This window comes from Anolis sagrei, chromosome 11 (assembly GCF_037176765.1).
Source record: "Anolis sagrei isolate rAnoSag1 chromosome 11, rAnoSag1.mat, whole genome shotgun sequence".
Classification (NCBI taxonomy): Eukaryota; Metazoa; Chordata; class Lepidosauria; order Squamata; family Dactyloidae; genus Anolis; species Anolis sagrei.
In genome coordinates this window covers 11,967,208-11,979,307 of record NC_090031.1, presented here as the reverse complement: position 1 = coordinate 11,979,307, position 12,100 = coordinate 11,967,208, and the positions used below count along the sequence as shown (strand labels likewise).

The following is a 12,100-nucleotide window of genomic DNA, read 5'->3' as shown; positions in this document are numbered from 1 at the left end:
TCTGAGGATGCCTGCCCTAGATGTGGGCGAAACGTCAGGAGAGAATGCTTCTGGAACATGGCCATAGGGACCAGAAAACTCACAACCACCCAGGAATTGAAATTGTCCACAAGCTGACCAATGGCATGCTGGTGGTGAGAGTGGTCCAGCACTTCTGTGCTCTGGAATAAGATGGAATGAAAACCCAAGCAATGATTTGTTGCCTTTCCTGAAGGGAGGGAGGGGGGGAGGGAGATTGGGGAGGGGGCGTGGCTTTGTGGGGGGAGCTGAGGGCGGCGCGAGGGCGTGGGCGGGGCCAGGGCGGAGCGTGCGGCATCCTCAGCATCCTCAGCAATCAGCATCCTCCTCGTCGTGGAAGCTGCCTCCGCTGGGCTCTTCCTCTCCGGATCCTCATCCTCCTCCTCCGCTGGCTCTTTCCTAATCCAGAGCTGGTGGCGATGTCTTCTCCGGCTCCGCTTCTCCTCCGCCGCCGCCGGCTCTTGCTCTTCCTCCCCGCCGCGTGCTCGGCTCCGCCGCCTTCCTTGCTGCCTCTGCTGCTGCTTCTGGCCAGCGGGCCGGCCCAGGGCGGGAGGAGCGGAGGGAACAGCGGCCGGAGCAGCCCTTGCCGGGAGAAGACGGTCACCGTCTCCACGCTCCCGGTGCTGCGGGAGAGCGAGGCCGCCTGGAGCCCCGCCGGAGCCCCGCCGCCTCCGCCAATGCCTCCTCCTGCCGCCGCCTCCTCCTCCTCCTCAGCCTCGGCGCCTTCCAGCACCGGCATCGACTCGCGCCTGCTCCTCTTCGTCCGCAGCGAGCTGCCCGGGAGGGTGGCCGTACAGGACGACCTGGACAACACCGAGCTGCCCTTCTTCACCCTCGGTGAGAGCCTCTTCTCTCTTCTTTCCTTGCTTTGGTTCGGATCCATGGAAGGATGCTCCTCAGGCTTTCTTTCCAGGTTGAGGAGAAGGATAGGGTTGTCTATAGTGTCTTAGTCTTAGTTTGGATCCATGGAAGGATGCCTTGCCTTGTTCCAGGTTGAGGAAGAGGAAGAGGAGGTCTGTAGTGTCTTCATCTTAGTTTGGTTCCATGGAAGGATGCCTTGCCTTGCTCCACAACCTTTCCTTCCAGGTTGAGGAGGAGGAGGGTGTCTATAGTGTCTTAGCCTTAGTCTGGATCCATGGAAGGATGCCTTGCCTTGCTCCACAACCTTTCCTTCCAGGTTGAGGAGGAGGAAGAGGAGGTCTATAGTGTCTTAGTCTTAGTTTGGATCCATGGAGGGATGCCTTGCCTTGTTCCAGGTTGAGGAGGAGGAAGAGGATGTCTATAGTGTCTTAGTCTTAGTTTGGATCCATGGAAGGATGCCTTGCCTGGCTCCTCAGGCTTTCTTTCCAGGTTGAGGAGGAGGAAGAGGATGTATGAGTGTCTTAGTCTTAGTTTGCATGAAGAGGAGAAGGATGAGGATGTCTATAGTGTCTTAGGTTTAGTTTGGATCCATGGAAGGATGCCTTACATTGCTCCTCAGGCTTTCTTTCCAGGTTGAGGAGGAGAAGGAGGTCTATAATGTCTTAGTCTTAGTTTGGATCCATGGAATGATGTCTTGCCTTGCTCCTCAGGCTTTCTTTCCAGGTTGAGGAGGAGGAAGAGGATGTCCATAGTTTCTTAGTCTTAGTTTGGATCCATGGAAGGATGCTTTGCCTTGTTCCAGGTTGAGGAGGAGGAAGAGGATGTCTTAGTACCTTAGTCTTAGTTTGTATCCATGGAAGGATGCCTTGTCTTGCTCCTCAGGCTTTCTTTCCAGGCTGAGGAGGAGGAGAAGGAGGTCTATAGTGTCTTAGTCTTAGTTTGGATCCATGGAATGATGCCTTGTCTTGCTCCACAACCTTTCGTTCCAGGTTGAGGAGGAGGAAGAGGATGTATTAGTGTCTTAGTCTTAGTCTGCATGAAGAGGAGAACCATGAGAATGTCTATAGTGTCTTAGGTTTAGTTTGGATCCATGAAAGGTTACCTTGCCTTGCTCCACAACCTTTCGTTCCAGGTTGTGGAGGAAGAGGAGGTCTGTAGTGTCTTAGTCTTAGTTTGGATCCATGGAGGGATGCCTTGCCTTGCTCCAGGTTGAGGAGGAGAAGGAGAATGTCTTAGTCTCTTAGTCTTAGTTTGGATCCATGGAATGATGCCTTGTCTTGCTCCCAGCTTTCCTTTCCAGGTTGAGTAGGGTGTCTATAATAGTCTTAGTTTGGCTCCATGCTGGGATACCTTGCATTGCTCCTCAAGCTTTCCTTTCCAGTTTGAGGAGGAGGAAGAGGAGGTCTATAGTGTCTTAGTTTCGATCCATGGAAGGATGCCTTGCCTTGCTCCTCAGGCTTTCTTTCCAGGTTGAGGAGGAGGAGAAGGAGGTCTATAGTGTCTTAGTCTTAGTTTAGATCCATGGTGGGATACCTTGCCTACTCCCCAGCTTTCGTTTCCAGGTTGAGTAGGAGGAGAAGGAGATCTATAGTGTCTTAGTCTTAGTTAGGATGCATGGAGGGATACCTTGCCTTGCTCCCCAGCTTTCCTTTCCAGATTGAGGAGGAGGGTGTCTATAGTGTCTTAGGCTTAGTTTGTATCCATGGAAGGATGCCTTGCCTTGCTCCTCAGGCTTTCTTTCTAGGTTGAGGAGGAGGAGAATGAGGTATATAGTGTCTTGGTTTGGATCCATGGAAGGATGCCTTGCCTTGCTCCCCAGCTTTCCTTTCCAGGTTGAGGAGGAGGATGTATTAGAGTCTTAGTCTTAGTTTGGATCCATGGAATGATGCCTTGCCTTGCTCAACAGCTTTCCTTTCCAGGTTGAGAAGGAGGATGTCTATAGTGTCTAAGTCTTAGTTTGGATCCATGGAATGATGCCTTGCCTTGCTCCTCAGGCTTTCTTTCCAGGTTGAGGAGGAGGAAAAGGATGCTTTAGTGTCTTAGTCTTTGGATGGAGAGAAGGATGAGGATGTCTATAGTGTCTTAGGCTTAGTGTCCTTCATCAGGATAAGGAACTCAACTTCTGGGCACAGGTGGAGGTACCATTATTCCATTATTATTATTATTATCATTAGTATTATTATTAGCATCCTAGAGTTGGAAGAGACCCCAAGGGCCACCCAACCCAACTCCAATCACAAAGAAAGCACAATTTTTTCCCATCCAAGTCGGAGGGTTCGGATCCGTGGAGGGATGCTTTGCCTTGCTCCACAGGCTTTCTTTCCAGGTCAGGGAGGAGGAAGAGGAGGTCTTAGTGTCTCAGTCTTAGGGATGGCTTGCCTTGCTCCTCAGCCTTCCTTTCCAAGTTGAGGAGAAGGAAGAAGAGGCCTATAGTGTCTTGGTGTCCTTCATTTGGTTGGGGAACTCAACTTCTGGGCAGAGGTGGAGGTGTCATCCTTCCATGATTATGATGATTGGAATCCTAGAGTTGGAAGAGACCCCAAGGGCCACCCAATGCAATCTCAATCTGCCAGGCAGGAAAACACAAAGAACTTTGACAGGTTTTAGTGCCACCTGGGCATAGGTGGAAGTTCAATTATTCCACCACCACCATAATCATAATTAGAATCCAAGTATTGAAAGAGACCCCAAGGGCCACCCAACCCAAACCCAATCACAAAGGAAAACACACATTTCTTTCTATCCAAGTTGGAGGGTTTGGATCCATGGAGGGATGCCTTGCCTTGCTCTCCAGGTTTTCCTTCCAGGTTGAGGAGAAGGAAGAGGATTTCTATAGTGTCTTAGCCTTAGTTTGGATCCATGGAGGGATAACTTGCCTTGCTCCACTGCTTTCCTTTCCAGGTTGAGGAGAAGGAAGATGATGTCTATAGTGTCTTAGTCTTAGTTTGGATCCATGGAAGGATGCCTTGCCTTGCTCCACTGCTTTCCTTTCCAGGTTGAGGAGGAGGAGAAGGAGGTCTATAGTGCCTTAGTCTTAGTTTGGATCCATGCAGGGATGCCTTGCCTTGCTCTCCAGGTTTTCTTTCCAGGTTGAAGAGAAGGAAGAGGATTTCTGTAGTGTCTTAGCCTTAGTTTGGATCCATGGAGGGATGACTTGCCTTGCTCCACTGCTTTCCTTTCCAGGTTGAGGAGAAGGAAGAGGATTTCTATAGTGTCTTAGTCTTAGTTTGGATCCATGGAGGGATGCCTTGCCTTGCTCCACTGCTTTCCTTTCCAGGTGAGGAGGAGGAGAAGGAGGTCTATAGTGCCTTAGTCTTAGTTTGGATCCATGCAGGGATGCCTTGCCTTGCTCCCCAGGCTTTCTTTCCAGGTTGAGAAGGAGGAAGACAATGTCTATAGTGTCTTAGTCTTTGTGTCCTTCATCAGGATGGGGAGCTCAACTTCTGGGCAGGTGGAGACTGCCTCCATTCCATTGTGATTATGATTGGAATCCAAACGTTGGAAGAGACCCCAAGGGACACTTAACCCAACCCCAATCACTAAGGAGAACACAAAGCTCTTCTGACAGGTGTTAGTGTCCCCTGGACATAGGTGAAGGTGCCATTATTCCACCACCACCATTGTTATTAGAATCCCAAAGTTGGAAGAGTCCCCAGAGGCCACCCAACCCCAATCACTAAGGAGAACCCAAAGCTCTTCTGACAGGTGTTAGTGTCACCTGGACATAGGTGGAGGTGCCATTATTCCAGTATTATTATGACTATTATTGTTATTATTAGTATCCTAGAGTTGAAAGAGGCCCCAAGGGCCACCCAATCCAACCCTAATGTGCCAGGCAGGTGACAGGAATGAGTGTTATTCATCAGTTTGGGGAACTGAACTTCTAGGCATAGGAGGAAGTGCCATTATTCCACCATTATTACTATTATTATTACTATTATTGTCAAAGGGTTGAAAGAGACCCCAAGGGCTACCCAATCCAACCCCAATCTGCCTGCAGGAAAGCACAAAGGACTTTTGATAGGTGTTAGTGTCACTTGGGCATAGGTGGAGGTGACATTATTCCACCATTATTACTATTATTATTATAACTGTTGTTGTTATTAGAATCCATGAGTTCAAAGAGAACCCAAGGGTGGGGGTGCCATCATCACCACCACCACCACCATCATCATCATCAGTATTAGAATTCAAGAGTTGGAAGAGACCCCAAGGGCCACCCAATCCAATCCTAACCACAAAGTAGAACACAAAGCATTTCTGACAGGTGCTAGTGTCACCTGGGCATAGGTGGAGGCACCATTATTCCACTATTATTAGTGTTGTTGTTATTGTTATTAGAATCTTAGAGTTGAAAGAGACCCCAAGGACCACCCAATCCAACCCCAATTTGCCAGGAAAACACAAACCTTCTTCAACAGGTGTTAGTGTCACCTGTGCATAGGTGGAGGTGCCATTATTCCATCATCATCATTATTGCTACTACTATTAGTATTATTGTTATTAGAATCCAAGGGTTGAAAGAGACCCCAAGGGCCACCCAATCCAACCCTAATCTGCCCGGCAGGCGACAGGAGTTAGTGTTATTCATCATGATTAGAACTCAACTTCTGGGCAGAGGTGGAAGTGCCATTATTCCACCGTTGTTGTTGTTGTTGTTGTTGTGGTTGTGGTTGTTGTTGTTGTTGTTCAAATCCAAGAGACTCCAAGGGCTACCCAATCCAGTCTCAATCTGCCAAGCAAGAAAACACAAAGCGTCAAGATGGGGAACTTCTAGGCATATGTGGGTCCTACTAATCCGTTGTTGTTGTGTCTACTAGGACTACTACTAGTAAAAATAGGGAAGTTGTCTCTTCAACTGTGCTTGTAAATTTAGGTTAATGCCATTACTCATTATTATTGTTGTTGTTAGCAGTAGTAGTAATATTAAAAGCTTATTAGGAACTTGCTTCCTTTACTCTATGGGCATATGGAGTTGTCATTACCAATTATTATTATTATTATTATTATTATTATTATTATTAGTAGTAGTAGTATTAGAATTAGAATTAATACCAATAGGGAACCTGTCTCTCTAATGCATTTGTGGGCATTGTTGTTGTTGTCACTTTTATTATTAATAGGGAACTTGTCCAGAAATACAAAATGATCAAAAATCCAGAATTGTACACTGCAAGAAAGATAACTCTGCTGGTTGGTGTATTGGATCACACATCGGACACTTCCCAAGTTTCCAGGACTGTGTGATGTATCGGCGAATCATCATCATCATCACTACTACTACCACCACTACTACCACTACTACTAATAGGAAAGTTGTCTTTTTAGGTATAAGATACTAACTTCGTAGGTCGCAAGGAGGTTACCAATGTTTTAAGGCTTTTCCCTGTCATGGGTAAAGCCAGTAAGGTAGACACACTTAGACCCCTCAGTGATCGTTCGAAAGTTTATAAAGACACACAAATACCCATAGTAACTTCCTCCCTACCCCCGCCCTGTCTCTTCCCTTCCTTATCGTCGTTCCCCCACCATACCTCACTGTCTATTCCCCCCCCCGATTGCCCCCCCTCCCCTCACAGTCTATTCTCCCCCTTCCTACCCCCCTTCTGTTGTGATTTTACATTTTGTATTATAAAACTTAATAAAGACTATTTAAAAAAAAAAAAAGATCAGTCCACAGTAGACACTCTGATGGCTGTTGAATTGCATCACACGTCGCACACTTCCCAAGTGTCTAGGACTGTGTGATGTATCAGTTAATAATGGGTGCAGATCCCAGTAAGGTGGCCTTCTGCAGGTGGCCAATGGTAATTTTGTCAGCGCTGATTGTGTTTAAGTGCAGGCCAAGGTCTTTAGGCACTGCACCCAGTGTGCCAATCACCACTGGGATCACCTTGACTGGCTTATTTTACTGACACAAAAACACAGTATGTCACAGCAAATGAGACCTCTATGCTGGGTTTCGTATCACAAAATCAGAAGTCGAACACTTCCCAAGCGTCTAGGACTGTGTGATGTATTTTCAAATGATGTGCACAGATCCAAGTCAGGCGGCCTTTTGCAGTTGACAGATCATGATTTTGTCAATGTTTATTGTTTCCAAATGCTGGCTGAGATCTTTATTATTATTATTTATTTTGAGGAAGCTACCCCTCGGAAGGAAGGGAAATCCACTCCAGAAGGAGTTATTATCCTGGGGAAAAGGGGTCTCCACTTGGTTTTGTTTGAGGTCCCCATCGGAGAGCTTAGTGGGCAATGACCTCAGATGCTCTGTACATTTGCGGCAAGGAAAATGAAGGGTGTCGGGAAGCAGTAATGAGCAGGCTTCTCCCTTCGCACAGGAAGGGAGTTCAAAGTACTTCTCCGACCTACACCTGCTCCAGGCTAGAAATGAGAAGTGGGTGGATCTCATGGCAAGAGGGCAAAAACCGATCAGTGATTTGTTCTTCATGTAATTATCCTTCGCTCGGCACCATACTGCTTTAGGTGCTTCGCTGCTGATTGACACCTTTTTGCTGTTAATAATATCGGTTGTGCCTTATTTCTGCTTGTCAGCGGGAGAAACGTTGGGCAGAGAAAGGTGGCCATTTGGCTTAGTGCTAACGGGTGACTCCGTTTTCGTGAGTACGGCCTTGTCGCTGTTGCATTTACCTGAGGTCTCCTTTCACTTGCTTTGCAACTGGGGGTGGACTATGTGGGTTATCGCTGCTGTCCCTCGGATATTAAGATTGCCCCCACTCTACAGTGCTTTCGTATTTCGTGTTTTACCCTCCTCTGGACACATTCCAGCTTGTCAACATCTCCCTTCAATTGTGGTGCCCAGATCTGACACGGTATTCCAGATGTAGAATCATAGAGTTGGAAGAGACCTCATGGGCCATCCAGTCCAACCCCCTGTCAAGAAGCAGGAATATTGCTTCTTGATGGCCATCCAGCCTCTGTTTAAAAGCTTCCAAAGAAGAAGCCTCCACCACACTCCAGGGCAGAGAGTTCCACTGCTGAATTTGGCACACAGTTCTCCCATGACCAACAGAAAATACTGGAAGGGTTTGGTGGGCAGTGTCCTTTGGTTTTGGAGTTGTAGTTCACCTACATCCAGAGATCACTGTGGACTCAAACAATGATGGATCTGGACCAAACTCTACACAAATACTCAATATGCCCAAATGTGAACACTGGTGGAGTTTGGGGAAAATAGAATCTTGACATTTGGGAGTTATAGTTTCTGGCATGTATAGTTCACCTAAAATCACAGAGCATTCTGAACCCCACCAATGATAGAATTGGGCCAAACCTCCCACACAGAACCCCCATTTGGGCCACAGCAACGTGTGGCAGGGGACTGCTCGTCTGTTAATATTGTTTTGAATTTTGCTCCTGTCTTCTGGGATATTGGCTATCCCTCCAAATTTGGTGTTATCTGCAAACTTGATAATTATGCCTTTTAACCCATCATCTAAGTCTATATAAATAAAAATGTAATGTTCATTTGTGGGATTAACATAACCACAAGATGAATTGACACAAAATTTGGACACAATACATCTATCAGGCCATTGAGTGACTATCACTCATAAAAACACTGAAAAATGCAGCGGAAGGCACCTAAAAAGCCAAAAAAGCAAAAAGATGCTACAGCACATGTGCAAGGACGATTCCTCCAGCAAACAAAATACACAATAGCATATCCACACTCTCTTCCGGAATACAGCTTCCAACATCCCCTAGACGAAGCCCTTTAGGAGAGGAGGAGGATGATCCAAATGCACTGCTTCCAGGATGCAAGCTTTCTTCTCCTTGGATTTCTTTTAGAGCATCCCAATCCCTGCATATTTCCCATTTCCTATTACTGGACTGCAACTCCCAGCAATCCTCCAGATAGATAGATTAGATGGAGGTAGGTAGGTAGATCGATCAGGAGGACTGCTGGGAGTTGGAGTCCAAGAATAGGTAGAGAAGGAAGAACGGGAAGAAAGAGAGAGGGAAAGAGAAGTGGGGAAGGAAGGGAAGAGGAAGAGAAGGAAGGAAGGAGAGAAGGAAGAGAAGGAGGGAAAGAGGGAGGGAATGTTGGCCACAGCAACGCGTGGCGAGTACAGCTAGTATTTTATAGATTTTTAAATTGAGACTGGTCCTTTATTGTTTGTAATGTGTTGTTTTATGTTAATTGACATTGTCAATTTACATAAAATATGTTGACATAATCTACTTGTCAATATGATTATGTCAATACTTGTCAATAGATTATGTCAATATGTTGACATAATCTACTTGTATCTTCATGTCTTTTATGACACATGTATGTGCTTTTGTAAGCCGCCCCGAGTCTTTTTTGGGAGATGGTGGCGGGGTACAAATAAAGTTGTCGTTGGGTCATTGTGAGTCTTCCGAGCTGTATGCCCATGTGCCAGAAGCATTCTCTCCTGACGTTTCACCCGCATCTATGGCAGCCATCCATAGATCCGGATGCTTGTCATAGATGCAGGTGAAATGTCAGGAGGGAATGCTTCTGGCACATGGGCATACAGCCCAGAATCTATGGCATCTATGGCAGACATCCATAGATCCGGATGCCTGCCATAGATGCAGATGAAATGTCAGGAGGGAATGCTTCTGGCACATGGGCATACAGCCCAGAAAACTCTCAACGACCCAGTGATTGTGAATGATTTTGCATTGTATTCTTATGTTGCTTACTGTACTCATATGTTTGTTGTTGTTTGTGCTTTGGTTTTGATTTTATTGTAATATGATGTTGGACTTGGCCTCATGTAAACTGCCCCGAGTCCCCGTTGTGGAGATGGTGGCGGGTTATAAATAAAGATTATTATTATTATTATTATTATTATTATTATTATTATTCCAACCATGAAAGCCTTTGACAATACAAAGTTGTTGTTTTTGTTATTCTTATTATTCTACCTTTGTGGGAGTTTAAAGCCAGATTTTTAAATTTGAAGCGCACCCCAAGCTGCCAAATGGTTTCAAAAAAGGAAAATACACTCGTTATGCCGAGGCATGAATCTCTTTAGTACTGCTGTCACTTTGCTGTGGCTTGATTCCCTCCTCTTGCAATTGATAGCTTAATTATCTTTCAGCGCTTTCTCTTCCTTCTTGGCATATTCTCTCCCTCTTCACCTTAAAAAAAAAATCTGTTCGTGTTCACCTAGTTTTTGGAGCAAGGTTTGCAAGAGGCCAGTCTCTCTGTTTCGGAGCAAACTCTGCTTTCTTCCAGAGAGGGGCAGGTGCCGCCTGTAAGATACTTTGGCGTCTGAAATCTTAAGGAGCGATAATGCTTTGGTCTAGTTAGTAGCTTGCATATAAATATTTTGTCTGGACATATCCTGATTATCCCAGCTGTCTGGATTTTTGCTTGAATGCCTCTGTGTGTATGTGTATATATTATACTCCAAGCTCTGAAGGTTTTCTCTACTGGGGAGACGAGAGAGCAAGTGCGGCCTGTCAGCTTGTGTACTGTGTTGCTCTTTTGCTCGAACATGGGGCGTTCTTGCCGTGTCTTGTCAAGGTTGTCATGGGTATCACAGCTGACTTGTTATCCTTTCAACAAGTGAAACTGTTTAGAATTCTGCATCCCGAAACAGGCTCCTCGTTCTGGCAGGAGCTGCAAAGGCGGGCTGTTGATCTCCTCGCAAGCGCCTCTTTTATCTACCAACTTCTTTCCCCTTCTCCGACATCTTACCAACCCTAATTTGTTGGATCTGCTTGGGGTTGTGTTGCTTCTGATTGGGGTTTGACAGGTGCTAGTAGCAATTCTCCCTCCTTTCTCCCTCATCGCCAGTCCCATGATCAGTAAAATCATTCCTTGGCATGGACTTGGTCTGTCAGGTTGCTTGTGCAGATGTGTGCCTAACAAAAAGCAGCAATGTGCAGATATCTTTGCAGCACTTGCTCCATTTGTATAGTATTCTTCAAAAAGGATATTGACAATACAGAGGAGAAAGGCAATCAAAATGGGCAAAGGCCAGTGGAAGCCACAAATCTCTATGAGGAGCATCTTAGGGAGCTTGAGATGTTTGCCATGGAGGTGATCAAAACTATCAAAGGTTTGGAAGCCAAGATCTGTTGGAATCAATTTAAGGAGCTGAGGATGTTTGGCTTGGAGAAAAGAAGGTTGAAAGAGGACATGTACTCTTCAAGAAGGATATTGACAAGGTGGAAGAGAAAGGCAACTAAAATGGGCAAAGGCCAGTGGGAACCACAAATCCCTTATGAGGACCATCATAGGAAGCTTGCGATGTTTACCTTGGAGAAGATCAAAACAATCAAAGGTTTGGAAGCCAAGCTCCATTACAAGCAATTTAGGAAACCGAGGCTGTTTAGCTTGGAGAAACATCCTCCAGTACTCTTCAAGAAGGATATTGACAAGGCGGAAGAGAAAGGCAACCAAAAGGGGCAAAGGCCAGTGGAAGCCACAAATCTCTATGAGGAACATCTTAGGAAGCTTGAGATGTTTACCTTGAAGAAGATCAAAACGATCAAAAGTTTGGAAGCCAAGCTCCATTAGAAGCAATTTAGGGAGCTGAGGATGTTTAGCTTGGAGAAAGGAAGGTTGAAAGAGGACATGCTCCATTTGTATAGTGCTTTTCAAGAAGGATATTGACAAGGTGGAAGAGAAAGGCAACCAAATTGGACAAAGGCCAGTGGAAGCCACAAATCCCTATGAGGAACATCTTAGGGAGCTTGAGATGTCTACCTTGGATAAATTCAAAACGATCAAAGGTTTGGAAGCCAAGCTCTGTTAGAAGCAATTTAGGGAGCTAAGGATGTTTAGCTTGGAGAAAAGAAGGTTGAAAGAGGACATTCTCCATTTGTATAGTACTATTCAAGAAGGATATTGACAAGGCAGAAGAGAAGGGCAACCAAAATGGGCAAAGGCTAGTGGGAACCATAAATCCCTTATGATGATCATCATAGGAAGCTTGAGATGTTTACTTTGGAGAAGATCAAAACAATCAAAGGTTTGGAGAAAAAAGGTTGAAAAGGAACATGCTCCATTTCAAGAAGGATATTGAAAGCCACAAATCTCTATGAGGAGCATCTTAGGGAGCTTGAGATAGTTACCTTGGAAAAGATCAAAATGATCAAAGGTTTGGAAGCCAAGATCTGTTAGAAGCAATTTAGGTAGCTGAGGATGTTTAGCTTGGAGAAAAGAAGGCTGAAAGAGGACAAGCTCCATTTATGCAGTACTCTTCAAGAAGGATAT

The 12,100-nt window shown here is 45.7% G+C and overlaps 1 protein-coding gene across 2 annotated transcripts in view; it reads left to right on the top strand.

Moving 5' to 3' along the window:
- The first annotated feature begins 270 nt into the window (after positions 1-270).
- ASTN2 (astrotactin 2) overlaps positions 271-12,100 on the top strand; it is a 796,374-nt gene continuing 784,544 nt past the window's right edge. For both annotated transcript variants that reach the window (XM_067471887.1, XM_067471888.1), the window contains exon 1: positions 271-855. In XM_067471887.1, the coding sequence (XP_067327988.1) occupies positions 438-855 (418 nt within the window). In that variant the 5' untranslated portion in view covers positions 271-437. The remainder of the gene's footprint in view (positions 856-12,100) is intronic.